At 53.2% G+C, this 23,402-nt stretch overlaps 12 protein-coding genes across 12 annotated transcripts; 9 read left to right on the top strand and 3 right to left on the bottom strand.

Moving 5' to 3' along the window:
- Positions 1-157: 157 nt before the first annotated feature.
- N7498_004348 (guanylate kinase) lies at positions 158-956 on the top strand (the record flags this gene model as incomplete). The annotated part of the gene is made up of 4 exons (XM_058451410.1): positions 158-173; positions 241-351; positions 418-620; positions 684-956. The coding sequence occupies 4 exons, from the start codon at positions 158-160 to the stop codon at positions 954-956; spliced, it is 603 nt and encodes a 200-aa protein (XP_058310872.1).
- Positions 957-1,408: 452 nt separating this feature from the next.
- aspD (septin aspD) lies at positions 1,409-2,785 on the bottom strand (the record flags this gene model as incomplete). The annotated part of the gene is made up of 6 exons (XM_058451409.1): positions 1,409-1,753; positions 1,806-2,019; positions 2,087-2,224; positions 2,290-2,371; positions 2,427-2,555; positions 2,647-2,785. 6 exons carry the CDS (start codon positions 2,783-2,785, stop codon positions 1,409-1,411), a joined length of 1,047 nt encoding a protein of 348 aa, XP_058310871.1.
- A 220-nt stretch (positions 2,786-3,005) lies between these two features.
- N7498_004346 (mitochondrial 54S ribosomal protein bL32m) lies at positions 3,006-3,455 on the top strand (the record flags this gene model as incomplete). Its single annotated transcript, XM_058451408.1, has 2 exons — positions 3,006-3,285; positions 3,418-3,455. The coding sequence occupies 2 exons, from the start codon at positions 3,006-3,008 to the stop codon at positions 3,453-3,455; spliced, it is 318 nt and encodes a 105-aa protein (XP_058310870.1).
- Positions 3,456-3,859: 404 nt separating this feature from the next.
- On the top strand, positions 3,860-5,097 carry N7498_004345 (SKI complex subunit WD repeat protein SKI8; the record flags this gene model as incomplete). Its single annotated transcript, XM_058451407.1, has 7 exons — positions 3,860-3,862; positions 3,914-3,950; positions 4,003-4,263; positions 4,319-4,485; positions 4,533-4,626; positions 4,674-4,860; positions 4,914-5,097. The coding sequence occupies 7 exons, from the start codon at positions 3,860-3,862 to the stop codon at positions 5,095-5,097; spliced, it is 933 nt and encodes a 310-aa protein (XP_058310869.1).
- A 119-nt stretch (positions 5,098-5,216) lies between these two features.
- On the bottom strand, positions 5,217-6,081 carry N7498_004344 (kinetochore Spc25 family protein; the record flags this gene model as incomplete). Its single annotated transcript, XM_058451406.1, has 2 exons — positions 5,818-6,081; positions 5,217-5,761 (listed from the first exon to the last, which is right to left on the bottom strand). The coding sequence occupies exons 1-2, from the start codon at positions 6,047-6,049 to the stop codon at positions 5,217-5,219; spliced, it is 777 nt and encodes a 258-aa protein (XP_058310868.1). The 5' UTR covers positions 6,050-6,081.
- A 218-nt stretch (positions 6,082-6,299) lies between these two features.
- N7498_004343 (uncharacterized protein) lies at positions 6,300-9,376 on the top strand (the record flags this gene model as incomplete). The annotated part of the gene is made up of 3 exons (XM_058451405.1): positions 6,300-7,605; positions 7,656-8,373; positions 8,431-9,376. The coding sequence occupies 3 exons, from the start codon at positions 6,300-6,302 to the stop codon at positions 9,374-9,376; spliced, it is 2,970 nt and encodes a 989-aa protein (XP_058310867.1).
- Positions 9,377-9,651: 275 nt separating this feature from the next.
- On the top strand, positions 9,652-9,941 carry N7498_004342 (copper metallochaperone ATX1; the record flags this gene model as incomplete). The annotated part of the gene is made up of 2 exons (XM_058451404.1): positions 9,652-9,739; positions 9,790-9,941. 2 exons carry the CDS (start codon positions 9,652-9,654, stop codon positions 9,939-9,941), a joined length of 240 nt encoding a protein of 79 aa, XP_058310866.1.
- Positions 9,942-10,371: 430 nt separating this feature from the next.
- On the bottom strand, positions 10,372-13,533 carry N7498_004341 (DUF2293 domain-containing protein). Its single transcript, XM_058451403.1, has 5 exons — positions 13,356-13,533; positions 13,183-13,302; positions 12,845-13,135; positions 10,617-12,778; positions 10,372-10,525 (listed from the first exon to the last, which is right to left on the bottom strand). The coding sequence occupies exons 1-5, from the start codon at positions 13,488-13,490 to the stop codon at positions 10,399-10,401; spliced, it is 2,835 nt and encodes a 944-aa protein (XP_058310865.1). The 5' UTR covers positions 13,491-13,533; the 3' UTR covers positions 10,372-10,398.
- Positions 13,534-13,837: 304 nt separating this feature from the next.
- N7498_004340 (uncharacterized protein) lies at positions 13,838-14,300 on the top strand (the record flags this gene model as incomplete). The annotated part of the gene is made up of 2 exons (XM_058451402.1): positions 13,838-14,133; positions 14,186-14,300. 2 exons carry the CDS (start codon positions 13,838-13,840, stop codon positions 14,298-14,300), a joined length of 411 nt encoding a protein of 136 aa, XP_058310864.1.
- Positions 14,301-14,956: 656 nt separating this feature from the next.
- Positions 14,957-17,274, top strand: N7498_004339 (RING finger and CHY zinc finger domain-containing protein; the record flags this gene model as incomplete). Its single annotated transcript, XM_058451401.1, has 3 exons — positions 14,957-16,201; positions 16,265-16,629; positions 16,680-17,274. The coding sequence occupies 3 exons, from the start codon at positions 14,957-14,959 to the stop codon at positions 17,242-17,244; spliced, it is 2,175 nt and encodes a 724-aa protein (XP_058310863.1). The 3' UTR covers positions 17,245-17,274.
- Positions 17,275-18,654: 1,380 nt separating this feature from the next.
- N7498_004338 (IQ calmodulin-binding motif domain protein) lies at positions 18,655-21,588 on the top strand (the record flags this gene model as incomplete). Its single annotated transcript, XM_058451400.1, has 1 exon — positions 18,655-21,588. One exon carries the CDS (start codon positions 18,655-18,657, stop codon positions 21,586-21,588), a length of 2,934 nt encoding a protein of 977 aa, XP_058310862.1.
- Positions 21,589-21,870: 282 nt separating this feature from the next.
- Positions 21,871-23,169, top strand: cia1 (iron-sulfur cluster assembly protein CIA1; the record flags this gene model as incomplete). Its single annotated transcript, XM_058451399.1, has 1 exon — positions 21,871-23,169. The coding sequence occupies one exon, from the start codon at positions 21,871-21,873 to the stop codon at positions 23,167-23,169; it is 1,299 nt and encodes a 432-aa protein (XP_058310861.1).
- Between the last annotated feature and the right edge of the window lie 233 nt (positions 23,170-23,402).

Below are 23,402 nucleotides of genomic sequence, written 5' to 3'. Positions count from 1 at the left end.
ATCGGCATCACCGCCTTCATTCTGCCCGACGTTTTCGTAGTTGTGCGGTTTCATCCAACTTCTCCATTGTTGGCCGATGAATTGCTTCTCTCCTCTGCGTCATTTGTCAGTCTGCTTCTCTAAATCGTTTATTTGCGCGAGACATTCCGCATCGACAATGGCCTCCAGCGCTGGTAGGACCATAAACGCCCCCTGTCGGGGCCCTCCCAGATAAACCCGTAAACTAACCCGCCTTTACAGTCCAGAAATTCCGCCCGGTGGTGATCTCAGGGCCTTCGGGCACTGGTAAATCCACGATTCTCAAAAGGCTCTTCGCCGAGACCCCGAATACTTTCGGCTTCAGCGTTTCGCGTAGGTGAAACCCCCCCCATCGTCCTCAGACCGGAATCAAGCTAACGTCTTTGCGCATGCGCCTAGACACTACTCGTGCCCCTCGCCCCGGTGAACAGGACGGAGTCGCCTACAACTTTGTCTCTAAATCCGACTTCCTCGATCTCGTTTCCAAAGATGGCTTTATAGAGCACGCTGAGTTTGGCGGCAACCACTACGGTACTAGCAAACAAGCCGTGAAGACCGTTGCAGAGCAGGAGCGGATCTGTGTTCTTGATATCGAGATGGAGGTATGTGGAGGCGGGGGACTTGTTGACACGGACGTGTGAAGCTAGCGACTGACAACTTTCCAGGGTGTGAAGCAAGTCAAGCTCAGTGATCTCAACGCTCGCTTCCTGTTCCTGGCACCACCGTCCCTTGAGGAGCTGGAGCGTCGCCTGCGCGGCCGCGGTACGGAGACCGAGGATAGCCTGAACAAGCGCTTGGCACAGGCAAAGAATGAGCTCGAGTATGCGAAGCAGCCGGGTGCCCACGACCGGATTGTTGTCAATGACGATCTCGAGAAAGCCTACATCGAAGTGAGGGATTGGGTGGTGGATGGTGGCCGATTTGGAGCGCCACAATAGTCGCATCCTTTCCACATAATCAAGGCCCTGTGTTTATGTATGTCCTTCCAAGCGGCTAAGCCCTTCCAAAATAGCATTTATACCGCGAGATTACCGTGGGAGCGAGCATATCCAAGAAATAAAAGTTTCATCCGGAATAATTAAGGAAACTAAGTACATGGAAAAGACCAGATGGCACGAGCGCTGGATGCCACTCCTTTTCCGGCAAGATAAATCCTAGACAATAAGGAAAGCCCGACCAGAGGAGACCGGGAGAGGTACAGAATGTCGGAGACAATGACAGGGAAACGCAAAGGAAAAGGGATATCTGCAAGGGCCTGCTGGCGCCGAAAGGGACAGTAAGTTTTTTGCGGGATGAATGAGACCTGGGCCCACGGGGTCTGCTTTGCTGCTATCGTGGCGCATCATAACGCTCACTTCGCTAAACATAGTCACAACAGCGTTCGGGGAGATCAGTATCCGTTCATGGCGGCGCGTTGAGAGTTGCGGCTGAGCTCCCGATCAGCGGAGGGGCTGATGGGCCGGCTGCCAGCCGAGTGACCACCACCTCCGGCGGCGCTGCTCTCCTTCAGAGCCAGAAGCTGCTTGGCACGGAAAGTCTCGTAGTGGATCTGGCTGGTGGTCTCGACCAGGTCCTGCAGGTGGGTGCGGGTCAAGAAGTTGCGCAAGTAGACAAATTCGCAGTGGTTCTCATCCTCGACGTTGATAACACCCCAGCGGTTCTGGCGGCCGCGAACCTGCTTGCCGTTGACGACAATGGTCTTCTCACTACCGACAACGGAGAAGGGAATGATATCCTGCATCGAATGTCAGATCATATCCGGAGGCCGTGTTCAAAGATTCTCTTACCTTGATTTGGGCATTGATGGCACGCTCCTCATCGTCGAGCTCATCATTATCGTAAGGGTACATCTTCAGGTTGTGGAAAGAGAACTCCTCCTTGATCCGCTCTTTGAATGCCTGACGCTCTTCAAGGGTGAGGGAATCGGCCTTGGCGATGACGGGGACAACGTTGACAACATCCGAGAGCTTCTTCAAAACGACAATATCGATGGGCTTGAGGCTACATTGGAGTCAATTGGGTTAGTGCGGGGTACTCGGGAACAGATTGCTTGGAAAAAAGAACTCACGCATGGCCAGAGGGCTGGATGAAGAACAAGCAGCAGTGAATACGGGTATCTTGGATGTAACGCTCACGCTGAGCAGTGAGTTCCTTGCGGAGGTAGGCCGAGTGTTGATCCTTGATGTACTTGACAATGGGGTCCCAGCTGGACTTGTCATTAGCCTGTATTCATTTTTTTGTTTTGCGCACAAGAGAGGACGAATATCGTACCATCGGTCGTTGTTGACCTGGTCACCGTAGCCAGGTGTGTCCACAATGTTCAGACGGAGACGCACGCCGTTCTCCTCAATAACTAGGCAACCCGTCAGTTGATGCGCCCTATTAGCGTTCTCCAAGGCCACACGTACTATGCGAAACAGTCTGAATCTCGGTGGTGGAGCGCACGGGCTCATTGGGGGTGAGACGGCCCTTGGAGTCGATCAGGTGGGATGCGAAGATGGTGTTGACGAGAGTCGATTTGCCCAGGCCAGTTTGTCCTACACGCAATGGAGGGTTAGTCAATGGTCTCAGAATAAAGCAGGGTCATGTTGAGCCAAACGAAGTGAAGCAAAGCCGAAGTATACATACCAACACACATGACGTTGAACTGGAAGCCACGCTTCAACAGCTTCCGCTCGATCTGGGAAGTAATGCTATCGAAGCCGACATGGCTGTGGGGAAAGACGGTGGGCTGCTGAGCCGAAGCAGCGGTGGTAGCGGCGGCCATTATGAGAGAGATGAGGTGATGCAAAGGACCAGAGCAGGAGATTTCCCCAGGTGAAGGTGTTGGAGAGCCCCTTAACTTGTTATTTCCCTATCGAACTCAGGGGTGCGCTATTCCCCTTTAGGCCTAGCGTACCTCCGGCTCAAAACGATTTGCGGCAACGACGAACTCGACGCTTCAGTGCTTTTCAAGGTAACCTAGGGTCTACCCTCGAACTCCCGCCATGGCATCATTGCTCGCTCCGCTGCCGCGCGTGCCCCGGCTCGCTCCCCTCGGCTTCCTCCAATCCTTGACCCTGCCTATCTCCATCACCGTTCCGCCCATCCTCGCCGACCTCTGGGAATCCGTCCTCCGCGCCGTCCCCAAGAAGAAGACCTCGCACATGAAGAAACGCCACCGTCAAATGGCAGGCAAGGCCCTGAAGGATGTGCAGAGCCTCAACAAGTGTCCCGGCTGCGGGCAGGTCAAGCGGGCTCATATGCTGTGCCCCCACTGCGTGAGAGGTATGTTTGTACCCGCATGCTGCTCCTGGGAGGATGACCTTTTTTTTGGATCATTTTTTCTTGAGCGCATATCCTGGAGTGTGCGATGGTCGCCCGGAAATATTCGGAATAGACAAGCTAACTGCCCGCCAGATATCAAGAACTCTTGGAAGACAGCGCAAACCGCATGAGACTCGATTGAACGAAGAAAATATCTCTCGCTATAATACCCCGTGAGATATGTGGAGAAGGATCCTTCGATGGAAACCCATTGGGAATAAACATCGTGTATTTCTAGGGTTGGATTGTGGATATATCTGCTGCATGGCACCTGGCGTCTGGTTACGAAGGTCAAAAAAGAATTATGTATTCTATCGGTCCGAGAGGACTGAATTAACAACATTTGCAATTGGTATCATATTGAGTTGTTTAGTAAAGTAGTTTGTAGCGGGTAGATTGAAAACCCTCAAATGTACCGAAAACCTGAGGCGCGAAGGCGGTACGCGCCTATAGCGGGTCAGAGAGTCCAAACGTCACAGCCTCCGCAACAGCTTAACTACCCAAGCAGCCCGAGGAATCTTGGTCGAATTGCACCATGGTGAGATGGGATTGGACACCTGCTTGAAGCTACAGCTAACTCTTGTGGTAGTCGAGACAATATCTCGCGTGGGGCTCCGCAGACAATGGTGGGTGATGAGATCTGTGATGAACCACCCGATATGTGCTAACCAGGGCCAGCGCACCCCGTCGATATTTTCTCACTGGCCGCGACCGAGAAGCAGGTCATCTCGGCATCGGGTGCCCCATCCCTCAAGGTGCATTCCACCGTTGATGCAGACTTCCCACTGGTGCAATCCCTCGATGGGGCCCACGCTCTGGGATGCCATCACGTTGTCACCGACGCCGGTGGCACGCGGGCCGTGAGCGCTGGATTTGCAGGAGATGTCAAGGTCTGGTCCTGTCAAGATGGCTACTGGTCCGCAGACGCGGCAGCTTCAGGTACATTGTCAATGATCATCGCGGAAGTGCTATTGTGTTAATCGAGAACCCGCAGCCAATCTGAGCGAACTGAATGTATGGGCGGTGGCTCTATCCGAGAATGGACAGTATCTTGCAGGCGTCTCTCAGGACGGCCACATCGGCGTGTGGGATCTGAAGGCTGATGGCGCACAAATACGAGATCATGAGACCAAAGGCAGCTTCGGCACCTGTGTCGACTTAGTAAGCCCTGTCGTAATACCCTCGATGGCTCCTACTGACATGTATAGTCGGCCGATGGTCAATTTATTGCCACGGGGCATGAGAATGGTGCTGTCTACATCTTTACCACAGAACATGGACGGATGCCGTTCTCCCTATCAGGTGTGTACCATCCACCATGAAAGTCTGCGATATCTAACACATCCTAGGTTTGGTGAAGCCCGTACGAGCCGTGGCTTTCTCACCCGGTGGAAAGATTCTTGCAGCTGCGGGAGACTCGAAAGTGATCGTGCTGTATGATACATCCTCTGGCGAACAGATTGCCAATCTCTCTGGCCACTCTGCATGGGTCCTGTCTCTTTCCTGGAGCACCACCGGAGAGTATCTTCTCAGCAGGTGAGTTCAAGCAAATACAACCTAGAAGCATTGTGTTTTAACGTTTCTCAAAGCTCGTTCGACGGCAAAGTGAAGGTATGGTCGATCGACACCAAAACATGCGTCGCCACCCACTCCGAGACCGAAAAAGCTGTCTGGAGTGTCAAGTGGCTCCCAAAGACCGCTAGGTCAGAGGGCTTTGCAACTGGCGGTGCAAACCGCAGTGTGGCCTTCTACCGCGAGGCTACCGGTGGCTAGGGGAGCTCTTCATGGTCTAGTTAAACATGATGATGATTTGAATGAACACGATTCTCCATGTGCATTAATAAACTCATGAATGTCATAACAGAAAACATTCGTACAACTCAAAGTCATCTTCAGTTCATCGTCTCCATAAACAACTTGCGCATTCGCTTAAGGAAAGCCCCAAAATCTCGGTCATCATTGACCAGATCCACCTCGCGTTCTAACGCATCCCGATCCACTTTGGGTCGCGTATGGAAGACCTCGTAGTCTCGGCTGGCAGTTCCTAATTCGAACCAGGCTTCGGCTTCCCAGTCCTTCTCTAGCAGGTGGCTGTAAACGAATTTCAACCGATCCTCTCGGCCTGCCCCCTCAATCCGTAAACAAAGGTAGTCCTGCCAAAACTCCAGCTCGGGAAAGTTAAGTCGAGACTGGGCGTCCAAATGTTTCGCGTGGGCTTTCTGTGCCTCCACCTTTTGATTAATCGCTTTTTGGGTCTCTGCGATCTGCTGCTTGAGGCGGTCACGTTTGGCAAGTCGCGCGTCACGTTCCAACGTAATGGAGGAGATGGCCGCGTGCATCTCGGCGGCCTCGGCTGCCTCCTTCTGAAGTGTCTGATCGTGTGTTTGGCTTTTGAGACTGAGGATTTCAATGTCTCGCTGTCGCATTCGTTCGTCCTCTAAAAACCTCGGATTAGTCAACATCCAGGGGGAGCATGATGTCGCGGGACCGTACCTTGTAGTTCGGCGAGGTTGATATGGAATTGATTTCTTTCCTCCAGGACTTGCTTGCGGCCTCGCTCGATAAATGCATCGAATTTGGCTGTGAACTGAGCCATGCGATTGCGCAGGTCTTCGAATCCAAAGTTGATGCTGGGCAGCGAGTCGGCCATGGACGGGGCATCCGCCGAGGCAAGAGGAGGGCGCATGCCACTCGTCGACAGTGACGGCTCGAATGATGAAGTCATGGTAGCAAGTGCTGAATTTCTCGAAGTTCGCGACTTGGAGTGGTTGGCAGAATGAGAGACGCGTGGGGATTAACGATGTTTGGGTTGCGGCGCAACGGCTTATCGATAAGCGGTCCAAGAAAAATTGCTGAGCTCCAAGTTCACTATCGAGACAAATTACCGTCCGCTCAACCGGTTACTATTTCGATCCCAGCCCTCGATATGATCTGGCCGGATCTTGCGCACATTGCAAGGAGCAAATCACGATCCCATGGATGAACATCCTGACAGTGCTCTACACTATGGGCACGTGGGACGAGCTGTCTATCTCCCGGAGACCAAGACATGGAATTTCGCCCGCTCTTTCGCCCGCTGTACCCCGATCTCATATACTGGAGTGACAAAGAATACGATACCGTCGGCTGGTAATACTGCTGAACTGCAACCGCCGCATAAAATCTCTCGACGAGCGGACGACAAACTGATTCCAAGTGCGCACCCCGACTTTGCTTCACAATGGTCTACTATCAACGACGATGCCTACTCCAAGGTTATTACGAATGCAGCCGAACTCTGTGACCCCCAAATCTCGACCCTTTTTGACTTGGGCTATGCGCTGGACCATGCGAGTGATGATTCAACGAGTATTCCGGGCCCGGTGGCCATCGCAGCCGTAGTGACTGGCACAAGTCGTGATACGATCTCGTTTCGAATGATGAAGGATGATGTTGCAGAGATAGATCATAAGGGTTTCTCGTTGCATGTACCATCCATTGGCGATGCGGAAACAACCGAATGGTCACAACGGGGAGCCCCCATCCAGCAAATCTGTTTTGCGCGGCCCGTGGAAAAGAAGACCGCTTGGATGGCTGCTCGTTTGAAGACATCGATCATGATCTTTCGACCCATTTTTCAGCGGGAGCCCGTACCTGCGCACGTCAATGACACTGATACAGAGGCTTTCTCTTTTCCCTACCGAAACTCCCGACTTGATGCAAATCCCGTGATGGAGTTGTCGGAAAAGATCACGGGAGGATTCACCTTGGCTGACGTGACTTTCAACCCGTGGTACTCGCGACAATTCGGCGTTGTCGATATCATGGGCAACTGGTCCGTTTGGGAGATCACGGGCCGACAAAGGAAGCATGGATCCACCTACGCTGCTAGGAAAGTTTCGATGGCCTCGCTACCATCAACGGATGAAAAGCCTCAGTTTGAGCGCCCGAGACATGACGGCTGGATGTCGATTGAGTGGGTTGCTGATTTCTCGACCGTAGTGGTTTCTGATCGTCGTTGTACCGTGCTCTACCAGATAGTTGGCGAGGATGTTAGATCCAGCTTCGTCGAAATGGGTATGGAAAAGCAATCCGAGTGGGTTTTGGACCTGCAACGAAGCATCCAGAATCCTTCCCACTTTTTTATTCTTACAACATCTCGACTGCTCTGGTTTGATGTCACAACAGCGCCGCTAAATCCAAATGGCACGAGGCCACCTCTACGTCCTCGTATAACCTGGCGTCATTTTCGAGACCATGAGGATACGACATTACGTATCAGCGACCTCATGGTTAATCGCGGTATGTGCTTTGAATTCTTCGTTCGGATGATTGGACACTGACTAGACTAGATATGTATATAATTCTATACTCGCGACTCACCGATCTTGTCCAAGGGTTTCCATGTCCCCTTTTCGCAGGCGCAGAGACAGAGTCTGTCTCGGTACCCGATCCATTCATTCTCAAGGTTCCCAAGAATCCCAGGGCAGAGGATGTTTCGTCTCCCGAGAATATGTCCACACATTACTCGAAATTCGTGTTTCGACAAGTTCACCACACTCCTGCACGCGTGACGAAGATGCGCTATAATCCCAATATGACGCTGATCAAACTCTTCTGGGCTGATCTATCCCTGGCCGTTCACGAAACACTGCTCGAAGGCCCAGACAAACACCAGGGATGGGACGAAGAGGATGTCCCTTTCGAAAGTGGCAGTATTTTGCAGGCGAAAAACCATTCCACACATAAGAAGGAGAGGAAGGTCGTCGACGACGAGATCAATGATGAGGAGTTTGTTGTGGATGACTGGGATGAATCGACAGTTTCACGCCTCACTCTTCGTCAAGCAGCCCCCAAGGTTTCTGTCATAAAGCCGTCGCACAATAGGGACCAAGATCTCCAATGGACTATAGATTGGACGTCCGTTTACGCCCGTGCAGTGGCAAATTTGACAGCCCTTACTAAACCACGGGACCCGGAAGGGACTCAATTGACCTTGAACCATATCATTGAAACCCTGGAAAAGGACCCGGAGGGGGCGTCGGATGATTTCTATGCAAGCGAAACGATGTAAGTCTACTTCATGAACTCCGATCGATCCGATCATTTGATTCTGATGGAACCTAGGCTGGAAATCAGCGGCGATCGGCCGTTGTTAAACGATATTGACGAGGGAGCAGACGATCTAGCCCGTCTCATTTCCACTGTTTTGCTGGAGAGCTCCGATACACAAGCTCGATGGCGATACATGATCTTGCCTTTGCGGTTTTCCAATCTGTTCCTCGGCCTAGAGAGCATTTCGCCGGAGCCGCGGTTGGATTTCCTGGAAACCTACAGCCAGTTGGTTGACGAGTGGGTTGCCCTGCTCCCCCATGGCGAAGAAGGCATACCCGATTCTACACGAGTGTTGAAAGAGAGATCTGTTCGAGGCATTGCTCTTGACCTTCTTTTCGCTCGCCTCATTCGGATTTCAAACGTACCCAATACAGAGAGACAGTCCCGCGAAGCTGAGTCAACCGATGCGCAACAGAGTCAAAAGGAGCCCGTGCCATCGTCACAGCATTCTCGTCAACAATTGTCATCTTCACAGGTGACCACCTCTCAAAGATCGGGTGCAAAAGATAAGCCCGCAGAAGCCCCCGCCACAAACTACAGCACTCTCTCCGCATATACAGTCTTCAAGGAGCCCCGTCCGATGCCTCAAAACGTAGGAAACTTGTTATCCCATTGGCAGATGGGCGTTGACCCGGCCACCTATGAATGGCAGAAGACCTCGCGGCTGCTCGACGAAGAAGGGAACCGGACGGGGTCGAGGACCCCCAGGCACCGGGTGCGCAAGAAGAGATCGCAGCTTACACCTGCACCGGAAGCCTCATCCCTGCCGCCGCCTCCGGTCGCACCCATGATTCGAAGCTGGGGCAGTCAACCCGACCAGCCGCTGATGCCCATCCCAAGCAGCCAACCCACGGTGGACGAGGTGCCGATGACCCAGGTAGAACGAGGGCAATTTGGAGCACGGGAAGCCAAGAAGAGCAGCAAGGGCAAGAAAAAGAGACGCGCCGCTGGGTTCTAGAGGCACAAAATCAAGTTGTACCACAGTATATGGCGTGCTGGTACAGCAGAACCCACTCGTCGGCCAATCGCGGAAATCGCTCAGATGAAAGGGATGAAACGCATGACAAATGCACTAGTTTCAGCTCGTACCCGATATAACCAAAGCCAGCGCTGCTGTTTTCCTCACTTCTGCTAATCGGTCTCCCCTTACGTCGTGGCAAAATCCATTTTTTTTCTTTCCCGCCTTTTTCTCCCCGCAGCCCCGCGGCTCTTAACTCCCCAATTTCACTCACCATGTCAGACCATCAGTACAAGTTCAACGTGTCTATGAGCTGCGGCGGTTGCTCCGGCGCCATTGAGCGTGTCCTGAAGCGTCTGGAGGGTACGTAGCACTGCGCTCACTAGGTTGTATCTTGCTAAACAACTACGCAGGCGTCAAGTCCTTCGACGTCAACCTCGAATCCCAGACTGCGCTCGTGACCACCGAGTCGACCGTTCCCTATGATACCGTGCTGGCCACGATCAAGAAGACTGGCAAGCAAGTGAACAGCGGCGAGGCTGATGGGCAGACAATGAGTGTTTGAAGTGCCGAGGCGTTCGACGGTTCGACGCCCGGGGGGGGAAATAATTTCTGTCGAGGCTGGAGGCCCATAAATGGACCCGTACTTGCAAATTTCTTAGACTTGCCTGACACCGTGTTCTAAGCACAATATAGATTTGCGTATCTTCACTTATCCAGCAGATCATACCTCGCTGTTTACTGCGTAAGACAAGGGCGGATGGTTAAGACCATGACGGTGATTCACATACGATGGACTTTTGTAAAGCTACGAGTTAGTTTTTAAGACGATTGAAAATGGGTTGATAAACCCATATTCTGGGGGAACATCCTTCAGACAACTCCATTTGAATTAGAGTTCCATGAAATTCAGGCGCTCTAAGGATATAGAAGGGTATCATGGAGAACTGCGCGTGGAACGAATGCAGATGAGATCCCGAAGACAAAACAAATCCCCTTTAACGCCGCGAGCCCCTTCCCCTTCAATCAACAATGACCACATGTCGTCCGTCTAGAACGGTGTGCTGCGGCGGTTGCGATTCGACTTGTTGGACATAAACCGGACGGTTCTGTTCGGCCATTTGAAAAGATCGGGGATCATGAACCCGGCTGTGCGTGAGATTGTTAGTTTCCAGGGGCATACGATCCAAAGGCTTGTGCGCATAATGAGCTGGTTGGTCTAGTTGTAGAATGGGCTTACCGCGTGGTGCCCAACCCGCTAGCAGGGCGTCTTTGGCGAGGAGACCCATGAGGCTTGTGGCTTCCAGATATAGCCTCGGGACGACGGGAGAGCTGATCGTGAGATATTCGGGTCACTACCCGTGGACTCGGGGGCTGACACTGCTCCGACGAAGCCCGGACATGGGACTTGTTCATGGTATTATAGTGATCAGGGATCCTCATCTTGGCGGGCTGGCTGAGATTCTCTCCCGGACGTGTGGGCTGGGGTCTCGGACGCTGAATCAAATACTCGACCGGACGGACCTCGCGAATATCAACGTGGCGAACAAAGCCATCGGCGTATTGTTTCCCGCCGGGAGGAGCCTCATGGAAAGGACGATCGCCATCAGCATAGGTCTTCCAAATGGGGGTGTATGGCTCTTCAAGCGTTGAGGGTCGGGCTCGATCCATGCGGGGGCTACGATCAGAATAGTAGATAGGACGAATCTCAGGACGGGATTTTTCCAGTGCAACCCTCAATGGGCGGTCGCCTGCAGTATAACTGCCATTTGGGCCAGAAAGCGCCTGTGGAAGGTGATGCGTGGAGGTGTGCTGATGAGGATCGATAGTATGCATCCGGATCACTGGTGGCCTCACATCCTGGCTGGCAGGCACGGCAGCAAGAGGAACTGGCCTTCTTTCTCGCGAGTATCCTACAACTGGAGGCTGTTCCACTCGTGGGAGATAGTCTCGTCGAAGAGAAGGCACGTCCTGCGAGCGATGCTCTAGTACGAGTTCCTCGCGGCGATATTGTCCTCTTGGGCTCAATCCTTGAGAGACGGGGATCCCATTGGGCCTTGCGTTCCAGTTATCGGGGTGTGAGTCTGCACCAGGGGCATACTGTGCTATGCGCCTTCTTTTGACAGTCGAGTCATCGGGACTGCCTGGTGGCCCAGCATTGCCATGCTTGGAGGAATCTCCCTGAAGATGAACTGGGGTTACGGAACGAAGCGACATCCTCTTCGTCAGCTGCTCTAGTCGGCCATCCACAAGCCGCTTTTCCAGAGGCCAAGGATTTTCAATCGAGGGCAAAGCAAGGTCCTGTGGAATGGCTCCTGGTCTGGAATGATAAGAAAAGGGGAATCCGGGTCGGGATCCAACTTGGGTCTCGCTAATCTGCTGAGGCTCCTTGAGTCCGCTAACAAAGACAGGTGCATCCGCTCTGCCATTAGTCGGGAGAGGAAACCTTTCGGCCTGAGAATTGGGACCCAGCTCGGCATGAGATGTACCCTGGGAGTAGACCATGTTCCCACTTGGACGAAGATTCTGCTCGAAAGGACGCACTTCAGGTGGCTGTTTTGTGGTTAGTGGGAATGGCCTTCCACCAGGCCCGTATCGAGGAAATGCACGATGAGTTTCCAAAGGAGGCTGTCTTTCCTGAGTACCTACATGATGACCGTTGCTGCTCGGTTTATCCGTTGAGGGAACGCCAGGTATTCGCTGTACTGGGCGATTGACCTGTATGAGACCTGGATCGGCTCTAGAGACAAATTCCATGGGCTGGGGAGCGGCGTCCCGGCGCCTGACTGGGTCTGATAATTCTTGCGCAGCAGCGGATCGCTTCGCGTTGCGTGGGCTTTGCTGTTCAGCCGGGGCGTCACCGAGGCGGACCTGCTCAGTGCCTTGTGCTTCGGCACGGAAACGATGCAAGGCCCGATTCCACGCTTGATACCTGTTGAAACCTCGACGGTCGATGGCCTTCTTGGCCGGCATCCTGGCAACAAACCGGAAACCAGGCGGAGCCTCTTCAGAGAGCTCCCTCGCAAGGTCTGCGTTTGTAGGAACCCCGACATTGACCGGCTGGGTTTGAACATCCTGAATCCGGGTACTGCTGGATAGAACGTCCACACTCTGGTCTCGAGTCCCCACTTCATCTTCTGTCTCGCTATCTTCATCGTCGGATATGACAATCACTTCGCGGAAAACATCCTCAAGGACGGTCTGGCCATTTTCATCATCTCCACGCCATTGGATGACCTTTGTCAGAGTAGTTTGCTCAACCGCTGACCTTGCTTCGTGGAACGACTTCTGCTTCAAAAGACGGTCATAATCAGTGTAGATATGTCGGATATGCGCGACCACCGCCAATTGCGCTCTGCGAGCCAAAGGCAACCCAGATGCCGTGCCGACTTTCCGCTGACCCTGGAATAGATATCAGGCATCCTCGATCTTTCAACTTTGCCCTTCGGGATATGTCAAGGCACTTACCTTTTGAAACGCAGTTTTTATAATCTGGTACAAATCATCCTGCGGAATATTTGGGAACAAGTCTTTAATGGCATCTCTCGCCTCCGTGTTAATGGTGAGTTGGGAAACCTCGGAGTCCACTGGTGGGGGGTTGTCTAGACTGCCAAGGGTGTGAAAAGGCACCGCCTTCCCTGAACTCGTGAGATACAGACCCAGTTCTGAACAGGCGGCTGCAACCACGGTACTCGGAAAATGAAACCCTATCCGATGAACGTGTTGGGACAGGTTATGGGTGTTGGCATGGGGGGTTGTCTGCTAGATATGAGCAGTGTTCGGACTGAGAAAGAAGCCCATCTTACCGAGACCGCATGGATTGGAAGCCCCTCTCTGCGGCACCGCTCTTTACATGTAGACGTGAGAAGTGGATTTCCCGCGGGGATGAAGGTATAGCCACTGGGTGCTCGAGCCTCGAAAGAAATCTGACCTGATCGTCAAGCACTCTTCTGTAAGGTCAAACTTTCCGCACACTAACCACAGTTCGAAGTTTCTTTTTCTCCTGAGTGACAGACTCCATAATGACCTTGTGTTTCCGAGCTCTCCTCTGAACGGCCCGACTAGGAGCGCGCCTGGCCGAAGCCGACGCAGCTCTCCTGACGACTCGGGCCATTCTTCTTGAGCTCTTGACACAAACCCGACGGTGAAATTTCAACACATATTTCTGGACGCTGGGTTGCCGGATGATATTGTGAGAGGATGGGGCGGTCAGTGCATAAAATCACCGAAGTGAAAAGACCGGGGGACCCCACGCGTCACAGCAAGGGTCACGTCGCTGGACGACACGTCTCCCAAGTTGAAGCCAGAATTAACCCAAAGGGGAGGGAATTTATGAGGTGGGGGATACAGCAGGATGAAAGTTGCAAGTTGCGGCCCAAAGTCACCTGTCCCGATTGGGCTAGCGCTGCCTGAGGCCGGTGATCCTCGAATCAATCATCTCGTCCCCTTCCTGCAACCAACATGAGCGCTTCGAGGAGTCTGGCTGACCAGGCCGTCGTTCATGCATACCGTCACCTCTACCGACAGGGGCTGAGAACCATCAGGTATGCGACTCCCGGTCGCCATGTCCTGCTTACGACCTTGCGGACCTCCTTTCGCACCGCTCCGCGCGACGAGTTTGACCCGTCGAGAATCGCCAACACCCTTCGCTTCCTCGAGCGTGCCGCGGATGCTACAGGCTTCGAACACAAAATTGTCAAGAACCTATTGTTCGCTAGGTACTGGGAACTGCCCGTCATTGCTAAAGAGTCGCGCATGTAAGTGCTCCCCACACTTTGGGGGTGAAGGCTGTCTCTGACTTGGCGGCAGGCTACGGGCCCTGGGACTTGGCAGACTAGAGACCCAATTTCGTAAAAGCGCCTACGGCCATTATAATTCGACTCTCGAGCGTCTCAACGAGAGTCTAGGGACGTGTCTGAAGTGAGGGACCTGCTGCCGATCCGATTCGCCACACCACGATCCTGCGTTGGGCGTCAGTACTTCTTTTTGGGCATAAACATACAATGGGGCGAGGAGGCACCTCTCTTGAAAGGGAATCTGGCCACCGAATCTCGCCCGTCTTGGAATCCCGTCTACCCTCTCCCCACTCGCATCTGGTCATCTGGACACGGCCTTGTACGATGATTCATACCGAGTCTGTTGTCATCCTCGCATTGTACTCTCAGCAGGCAAAGAGCAACACAGAACTCACGACGAATCATCCATGTTAGTTCTCATCGTGAAGCACTTGGTGAATTCGCGCTGTCCCAGCTGTCCCCAAGAATGGAACTGTGGGGGATTAAACAGACCTGCTGCAGGGCTGCGACCTGGCGCGCAGAACTGGTCAAAAGTGGAATATCTAGGTCATTTATTTATTTTAATAGATGACAGAAAGACAGTAAAAATTGGACTCCCAAGTGTTCGTCGATTGTAGTATTTGTTCCAAATCCCATACTTCGATACTTTGCGATACTTTGGTAAGCGCGTCGATCACCGTCATGTGACGGATCGGACGTCACATGCCAAAATGCCAAAACCGCCTCGTCTTCCAACTTTTACAAGGTTGGTGATTGCATTCGATGTGATCCACCTTGGCCCTCCATGAGCAGCTTAATATTATCACTGTTGACTGAGCTTGGAATTCGCACTCGACCCTCTCGCCCTCCCCGCTGCCCCCAGGACAGCGAACCGGAGTCCCCTCAAAGCCAAACAAAACCTCCAACCGGTGACCGCCCAGATCCCATTGTTTCAGAATCTGGCCAAGATAGTGGTGATTTGGAATCGACCAGCGGAAATGCAGGGTCTTTGCCTGCTCCTCCTTTCTTCACAGTCCTGCCCAAAGATATGGATGGCCGAACTTCAGAGCCGGAGGGCGTTCGTATAATGCCTCAGAATGGCTCTTTATCCGGTGACACCACGGCGACCAACCGACACACATCCAACATTGTACGCACGGCTGGTGTGGGTATCGATACACGTAGCCCAGAGAACCCAGGATCTGGTCATACCGAGTCACCCGGACCGCCGGGCAACAACTCGCAGTTGAGAAGCGAAGGAGCTGGACGACCACCAAACAATGCATTGAATATAGATGAAGCGAGCCACATGTCTCTCCCGGCTGATGATGGGATGGGCTGGCTAAGAAACAAGATTCATGCCATTCGAGAGCTGGATCTCGGCAACGACGAGAAAGCACGGATGGTTCATGACCTAATGACAGCAAGCTACAACTCTTCTCGAATTCTTTCTCCGAGCCTTTCCGCGGCAATGTCCCCCACGCTTGACCCTTCGAGGCTGGCCCAACCTGGAAGCCCACCAACCCTTGGAAGGAAACACTCGCCAAATCTCGCTCCGCTGAGCCCGACAGTAGCGGCCTCTATTTCTCAGTACGAAAATCAGTTCATGCTCACTCCCGAGGATTTACAACCCACATATGTCCCAAAGGTGGAGCCTGAGTTGGTGGCTGAGACGGGTGAAGAGACGGGCGAAGAAGATCCGGACACGGAAGAATTGGAGGAGACCTCTCTTGGCTGTCAGCACTACCGAAGGAATGTCAAACTCCAGTGCTTTACTTGCAAAATGTGGTACACTTGCCGCTTTTGCCATGACGAAGTCGAGGACCATCATCTTATTCGCCGAGACACTGAGAACATGCTTTGTATGTTATGCGGCCATCCCCAACCCGCAGCGCATGACTGTAGAAAGTGTGGAGTGCAGACTGCTCAATATTACTGTGAAATTTGCAAGCTCTGGGACAATGACGGAAAGAAGAGCATTTACCATTGCAATGACTGTGGTATTTGTCGGATCGGCCTGGGACTTGGCAAGGACTTTTTCCACTGCAAGGTATGGTGATTCTTCCAGTTATGGTGTTTTGTGTGATACTGATGTGATACTGACATTGTCTAGACATGCTCTGTATGCCTACCTATCTCGATCGAGGACACTCACCGCTGTATTGAACGATCTACGCAGTGCGACTGTCCCATCTGTGGCGAATACATGTTCACTTCACCGGAGACCGTGGTTGTGATGCGATGTGGCCATAGTCTGCATCACAGATGCTTGTCTGAATATTCGAAAACCTCCTTCCGTTGTCCTATCTGCAGCAAGACCATCACCAACATGGAATCGACATTCAGGAATCTGGATCGCACCATTGAAAGTCAACCTATGCCTGAAGAATTCACAGACACAAAGGGCCTGATTTATTGCAACGACTGTGGCGCCAAATCCGTGGTCAAGTACCATTGGCTGGGCTTGAAGTGTGATTTGTAAGTATCTACGACAAACAAGACGAACGAGGAAGCTAACACATATACAGGTGCGAGTCTTATAATACAGCTCAGATGAGAGTTTTGCACGGTGACGTATCTGCAGTGCTTGAGGAGGAAGGCGTCAGTGATCTCTCATCTCGGCCGCGATCATCGTCCTTAAACGTAAATGGAGAACCAACGGCATCATTGGCATCGCTGCATCTCAGTGCTAGCCAAGCGACCCAATCTCAACTCAGCGTCCCAGTGGCCGCTGGTTCCGACCGACAATTTGTGTCTTACAATATGACCCATGGCCGTGCTATCTCACCCGTGGTCAGCAATTATTTCGGCCTCCCGACTGAACGCGAGTCAGAGAAACCATCATCCTTGCCCTTTTTCGGGGGTACATCTCAAGATAACAAAACCGGTGATTATGGCGCATTGAATTTCTTGAGCAAGAAATTCCGAGGTCGCTACGGGTTCCTCGCAGGTGAGACGGCACTCACCGAAGGAGCTTCGGAGGCTGAAGAGGAAGACGACGATGCTGGATCCTCGGATTCTTCGGAATCAGAGGAAGACGGTGAGGAGGAGGATGAGGGAGCTGAGCACATCGACATTTTTGGCCATCGATGATCCTGGCATCCTATCAGTCCCCTGGCACGAAGGGGACTCGCGCAGTTACTTGGACTGCTTGTTTCCTTTGGGCTCTTGGCCCATTGGTGAACATCCCGCCATTATTTACCATTGCGCATCGGGCCTCGCCCAGGACCTTGAGCTGTGAGACCAAGAGATTTGCATGCAATTGGAAAGCGTTGCGACTTGTAGCGCAGAACAAACCTCGCCCCATGAATTGTTGGACAAGGAACCAAGAAGCCTTCGAAAATCAGGTTGTTGACCCCTGGCTGAACCTGTTCAGGCTTGAATCTTCAGCATCTGGACTATTACAAGAACGGTATACAAAAGAAACAGCATCGACTAGAAGCAAAATCGTGCTTTTTGGCAGACATTTGGTCTTTGCCCACGGGAATATTTTGGCTTTTCTGCTCACCCTGTCCTAGGTGGCTCCCCTTGGCATCCCAATAGAGAGAGACCTGCTTTCACCAGCACGGCACTTGCATATTTTCAATTTAAAAACCTGCATTAGCATCACGACTGAAATGAACTGCGTTTGAATCATTCCACATCATCTTGATCAATGAACGTGCTCTCGATACATAAAATCATGGAGGAGATTCCGCATCCGGCGTGTATATAAACAAACAAACCATGGTTGATTGCCGCCTTTTTTCCTCCCTCGACAGCTAAATTTGTTTAACTCTCCCGTACCAGGGACAATAGGGTACGGGCAATAAATTGTCAAAGCTTAAGGCCAAGATCAAACTGTACCCAATCGGCAGGGATCCCAGAAGAGCGTAGATTAGATAGAGAGCACTTGGGATGAACGCACGGGGCCTACATCATAGTGCATAAGCATCCCCGGATCCGGCCCCCATAAATCATGAAAACAACCCGAAGTTCTGAAATATGCCCATGCCTTAGCCATCGTTCGCATTTACTATTCCGGAAGTAGGATCTTCGACCTTGTGCCACTCCCATCTGATCTCAACGCCGAAGCGGCTTAGCTAAGCCGCGTTGACGCCTTTCTGCTCGCGGCCATCGGATTCCATCTGCTCATGGGCGCGTCTGTTTTCATGGACGTGCAAGGCCGGTCGCTTTTCCGTGCTCGACATTGTCTCCTTTTTCTTTGCCCCAAGATGAATTAACTTCTCTCCTTTTCAAATTCTGAAACGAAGCACGGATCCTTCTGTCACCCCGGCCGCCCTAGCGAAAGTATGCACCTCTGTGCCTAATTTCAGGCCTCATATAGCTTCTGATTCCCATCTCGAGGCTCGATCTTCATAAAGAGGAGCTTCGTGACCAGGTTGGTACCGAAATCCCCTGCGAAGTGCTCTCACAGCCTCGTCTAATCTCTTATCAGTCGACTCATACCCCACCGTGTTCCTCAACCCCCCTGCACAGCGTCGCACTTTCGACTTGACAATGATGCGTCGAAACTCCGACATCGAGATCCAACTCCCTGATGCGGGTCCAACCCCCCTTTCCCCAGACTCTGTAACCGAATCGGACGTGGAAATGTTATCCGAAGAGCCGGCACCGCCGCTGACTCTCCCACCACACATCGCCGCTCGCTTCTACCGTCGCAACAGCAAGGCGCGGCGCTCCTCTGTCGCCTCGTCGCGCCGAAGCTCGATCTCTTCGTTGCACTCACACCACTCGGCTTCTTCTAATGGCTCGCAAATTACGGACCATATCGCCCAGCACCTCCGTCGTACCTCCATTCTTGAAAGCCGCAAAGCGAGGCTTGCGGACCGCGCACTGCACGCTGAGAAGGTGAGGCTGCGCGCTACCCTTGCGAAGGCGGCTACCAGAAACCTACAAATCGAGGAGAGAGCCTTGGCTGCTCAGCAAGCCCGTGAACGTCTCCTGGCGGACATCACGGCCAAGTGCGAAGACCAGGTCAAACGAGCCAAGAAGAAAGCGGAGGACCAGCGGGAGAAGCAAGCTGCAGAACACGCCCGCATGCGCCTGGAAATGGCAGAGAAGTTCGCAGAGGCCGAAAAACGGCGGACACTCTACCAGCAGACCCATCGGCGTCAGCGCACTAGCAGTTTGCCAGTTGCCGAGGAGAAAAAAATGGCGCGAGCGGTCACCCAGTCACTGACTCAGGATGGAGCGGCTCGAAAGATCCAGCGCGTCTGGAGAACTCATCATGCAAAGGGCGTGATGAAGGAGTTCCGGGCACTCAACCTCTCCGTTGACCGGGTTCGGGAGATGTCCTTTGAAGAAGTCGGAGTTCTCCTTTCCGACCGCGAGGTTCTCGATACCATGACAAAAGTACTTCGCCTCTGTGGGTTGCAGGATATGGAAGGCGGGGCGCTGGGCGAACGTGGTGCAGTACGCACGTTCCTCAGCAGCTATCTCATTGTCACCCATCCAGCCGAGGTGTTGAGCGGCGATGGGGAGCAGGAGCAGGACTTGATCTCCAAAGCACGCGAGCTGCTGGTGGCTTTTGAACAAGTCGCTGCGCTGCTCTCGTCGGGCTGTTGCTCGCCAACCGTGATCACTGCTGACCTCCAAATTTTGTGTGAATCCCACAATGTCTTCTTTTCAGCGTTTCATGCATGGAAGTCTCATGATTCAACTGTTTTGATCGAGATCATGCTTGCGCAGTTCGTTGAGTTGGAACTTATTTGGCAGACTGTCAAGGGTGATACAGCCGGTGGTGTTGCAGAAGATTATCGACAGGGTATCCGGCAGAATCAGATTTTGCTTCTCGCCAGACTCAAGCGGCTTGCCGGCTCTGATCGCGCCATGCAGATGGTCCGGGATTCACTGAAGAAGGCCAAGAAAGAAAAGAAGCGTTCTACCTCGAAGCAAGCCATTCCCCGGTCCGCCGAGGTGGCTCCCTCATCGGGGGATGTTTTGACGGAAAGCGTCACATCCCCTACCAGCGAGTCGTTTAACAATTTTGATGCTGCCGTTCTCCAGGAACTGGACAAGCAGCGAGCTTCTCCGCATGAGCGATTTACCAAGATCCTCACGGCTCTCCCCGAGAACCGGGTTCTGGTACATGAGCTGCTACTCAACAAAGAATACAAGATTGAGGAGGCGTCATATACAGAGCCTCGAAGACAAATCATGGAGCATATGTGTGATCAAATGAGGCGAGATGTCGAGGCGGGCCAAGGCACTGGATGGACTGTTGCCATGGCCACCGTGATTCAAGATCGTCTGCTGCGCTCACTGCGACCTGGGAATTCTCTCTTTGTGCTTATCAGCGAGGTCCTTGATCCGAAGCTGGTTGAGAACCAATGTCAGGCTGGGTCATTTTCCTACGAGAATTTCTTCGACTTTATGAACACAATTCTGCCTCGACTCTGTGCTCCATACCGTGACCCAGTGGTCAAGGCATTTTCCGAGGACAACTCGGGCGACGCTATTGATCGGCTGGCGAGGCTGATGAGTATTATCGATCTACTTTCGCTGGATCACACGAATTTCATGATCCAGATCGCGGCTCCGCAACTGATCCAAGAGGCTCCCGGATACGAACAACGGACTTTTGACAAGGGCGTTTCCGATGGGTCAATTGGGCTGGGAAAGACCCGACGGTTCTGGCGAACGCATCGAAAGATCATCGTCGATGAGATGAAGAAGCGAGACCCGGAGAATATCCACGGGGAGCCTCGCCCGCCTGCCACCCGAGTGTATGCGCACGGCCTCGCAGACCTGGTTCTCAGCAACGCTACCGTTTCCGAGGACCTGATTCCCGAGACTCTGGCCCTGGACCACTCACGACTGGAGCGCCTGCATGCCAAAGCATTCCGGATTGTGGCAACAGCGTCTATCTTGCTGACAGCCAAGAACCTCCTGAAGCGGGATGCACGATCACAGTGGAAGCCCGAGGCGGATCGCATTCTTTCGCTAGATTTCAATGAGATCAGTGCGGAACGTGTGCAGTCCATCCTTCAGTCGACGCATCCCATGCCGTCGAATGCGAGCGCCCAACTTGCGGTTACCATCCGGCGAGTGCTCGCCCCGGTCGCAGCAGCAAGCGCTGTGGCTGCACCAGAGGCCTCGGTGCAGGTCTATCCGGATACATCGGAGAGAACGGGGGCATCCTTGGGGTCCGTAGGGAGCGTACCATCCGCGCCCTCTTTCTCAGACCCGGTGGCACGGCTGATTCTCTCACGTCTGCGAAGCCACATTCTGTCTCGTCTGAGTGCTTCGAGTGCCTCGGAGAGAGTGCGGGCAACAACCACCGCAAGCCAGAGCCTGGCGGGAGCAGGCATGCCCGAGTTTGTCAATGAAGTCGGGCAACTCGTGGACGAACTAGAGAAGATTAGAGAGATTGATTGGCTCTGTCATGGAGCTGTTTACGAGCGTCTTTACGAAGAAGGCGTTTCCTCACAGTAGCGGCGTTTCTTGGGGGCACCACATATAATATCATCATGGTGCTAGAGCTCGTGGTTTGGGCTTTCGTCTTTTGGGCGCAATTGGATATTCGACTCCGAGTTTAGGTTAGGGTAGATTGGCAGGACCGGGCTTTGCTATTTGTATATGAGACCAGGAGTAGTCATAAGCCGATGCGAGGCAATATTCTCGATATTGATACTGATAATCACTATCTAATCGTCCGCAACCCCACATTCCACGCCCAAAATTTCCCCTCCGTCATCAACCTCCAAACCCCTCACAATGGCTGAGCCACAAATTTCTCTCCTATCCGACCTCACGCCTCCCTCGCTAGAGCGAACATGGCTCACGGCACCGCACCCGACACTCCCAATTGTCGCGACATGTAGCTCCGACAAGACCGTGCGGGTGTACTCGCTCACCAACTTCAAGCTCCTATCAACCATCACCGGCGGACACAAGCGCAGCGTGCGGACATGTGCCTGGAAACCACACGTACAGGGCGAGAGCGTACTCGCCACGGGCAGCTTCGACGCGACGGTCGGAATCTGGCGACGATGGGACAGCTATGGGCGGACCGACGCAGGATGGGGACTCAGTTCCGGGGATAACGAGGCCGTCAATGGCGACGAACACGACGGGAACGGTTCGAATGCCGATGAAGACGAAGAGTGGCGGTTTGCCGTTCTTCTGGACGGACACGATAGCGAAGTCAAGTCTGTTTCGTGGTCCCCGTCGGGGATGTTGCTTGCCACATGCGCGCGCGATAAGTCGATTTGGATCTGGGAGGACCTGGATGATGGAGACAACAACTTCGAGACGGTAGCCGTGATGCAGGAGCATGGCGGGGACGTGAAGTGCGTTGCGTGGCACCCTGTGGAAGAATGTCTCGCGAGCGGCGGTTACGACGACACGATCAGGGTGTGGCGGGAGGATTTGGATGACTGGGGCCAAGTGGCATGTATCAAGAAGCACGAAGGAACGGTGTGGTTCCTTGACTGGGAGGGTCCCGAGACCGTGCCAGCATCGACGTCGAGCGACCTGCAGAGCCAGTGGCGGGAGCAGCGCGCTCTTTCGGGACCGCGACTGATTTCCTGCTCGGATGATCGTACCGTGCGGGTCTGGCACCGTCTTCCCAAGGAGACCTCACAGCCGGGCATGAGCTCGTCAGCAACCACCGGGATCCCGAGCATTATCCGGCCTACGGGCACCGATGAGACGTGGGAGGAGGACGCAGTGCTGCCCCATGCACACGAGCTGGCTATCTACGCTGTGGCATGGAGTCGGAAGACGGGGCTCGTTGCATCTGTCGGCGCCGACGGACGCATTGTGGTCTACGAGGAGCGACTAGTGGCGCCGTCCACTGATTCGGATGCTATGGACACCGAGCCTTCGACGAGACCCTCAGTACAGACGGAATGGGCGATTCTTGCCGTCTTTGATGGAGCACATGGCATCTATGAGATGAACCATGTGGCTTGGGCGAAGCGGGCGGATCGTGGATCGGAGGGCGCTGATGAGGAAGTCTTGGTGACCACTGCAGATGATGGAAGCGTCAAAGTGTGGACGCTGCAGCGGTGAACGATCTATTCATGAAAATGATATACGCATGGAGGCCCGGGGCCGTTGTATAAAGAAAACTTCCATAGACATGAAAAGAGTGGCTGTGCCGGCCCATGAGAGAAGGTCTCCGGCATCTGCCATAAAGTGAATCCACGGTATTAAAGAGATGTTATTGAATGGCATTTAAATATATTTAGTCTATCGGAAGATCAGATAGGTACGTACGCCCTAGCTTTGTACAGATGCACATA

The sequence above is a fragment of the Penicillium cinerascens genome, assembly GCF_028974065.1.
Source record: "Penicillium cinerascens strain IBT 15544 chromosome Unknown contig_24_segment0_segment0, whole genome shotgun sequence".
NCBI classification, from domain to species: domain Eukaryota; kingdom Fungi; phylum Ascomycota; class Eurotiomycetes; order Eurotiales; family Aspergillaceae; genus Penicillium; species Penicillium cinerascens.
Note: the sequence above shows the minus strand (reverse complement) of the source record. Positions and strands in the feature narration are given on the sequence as shown.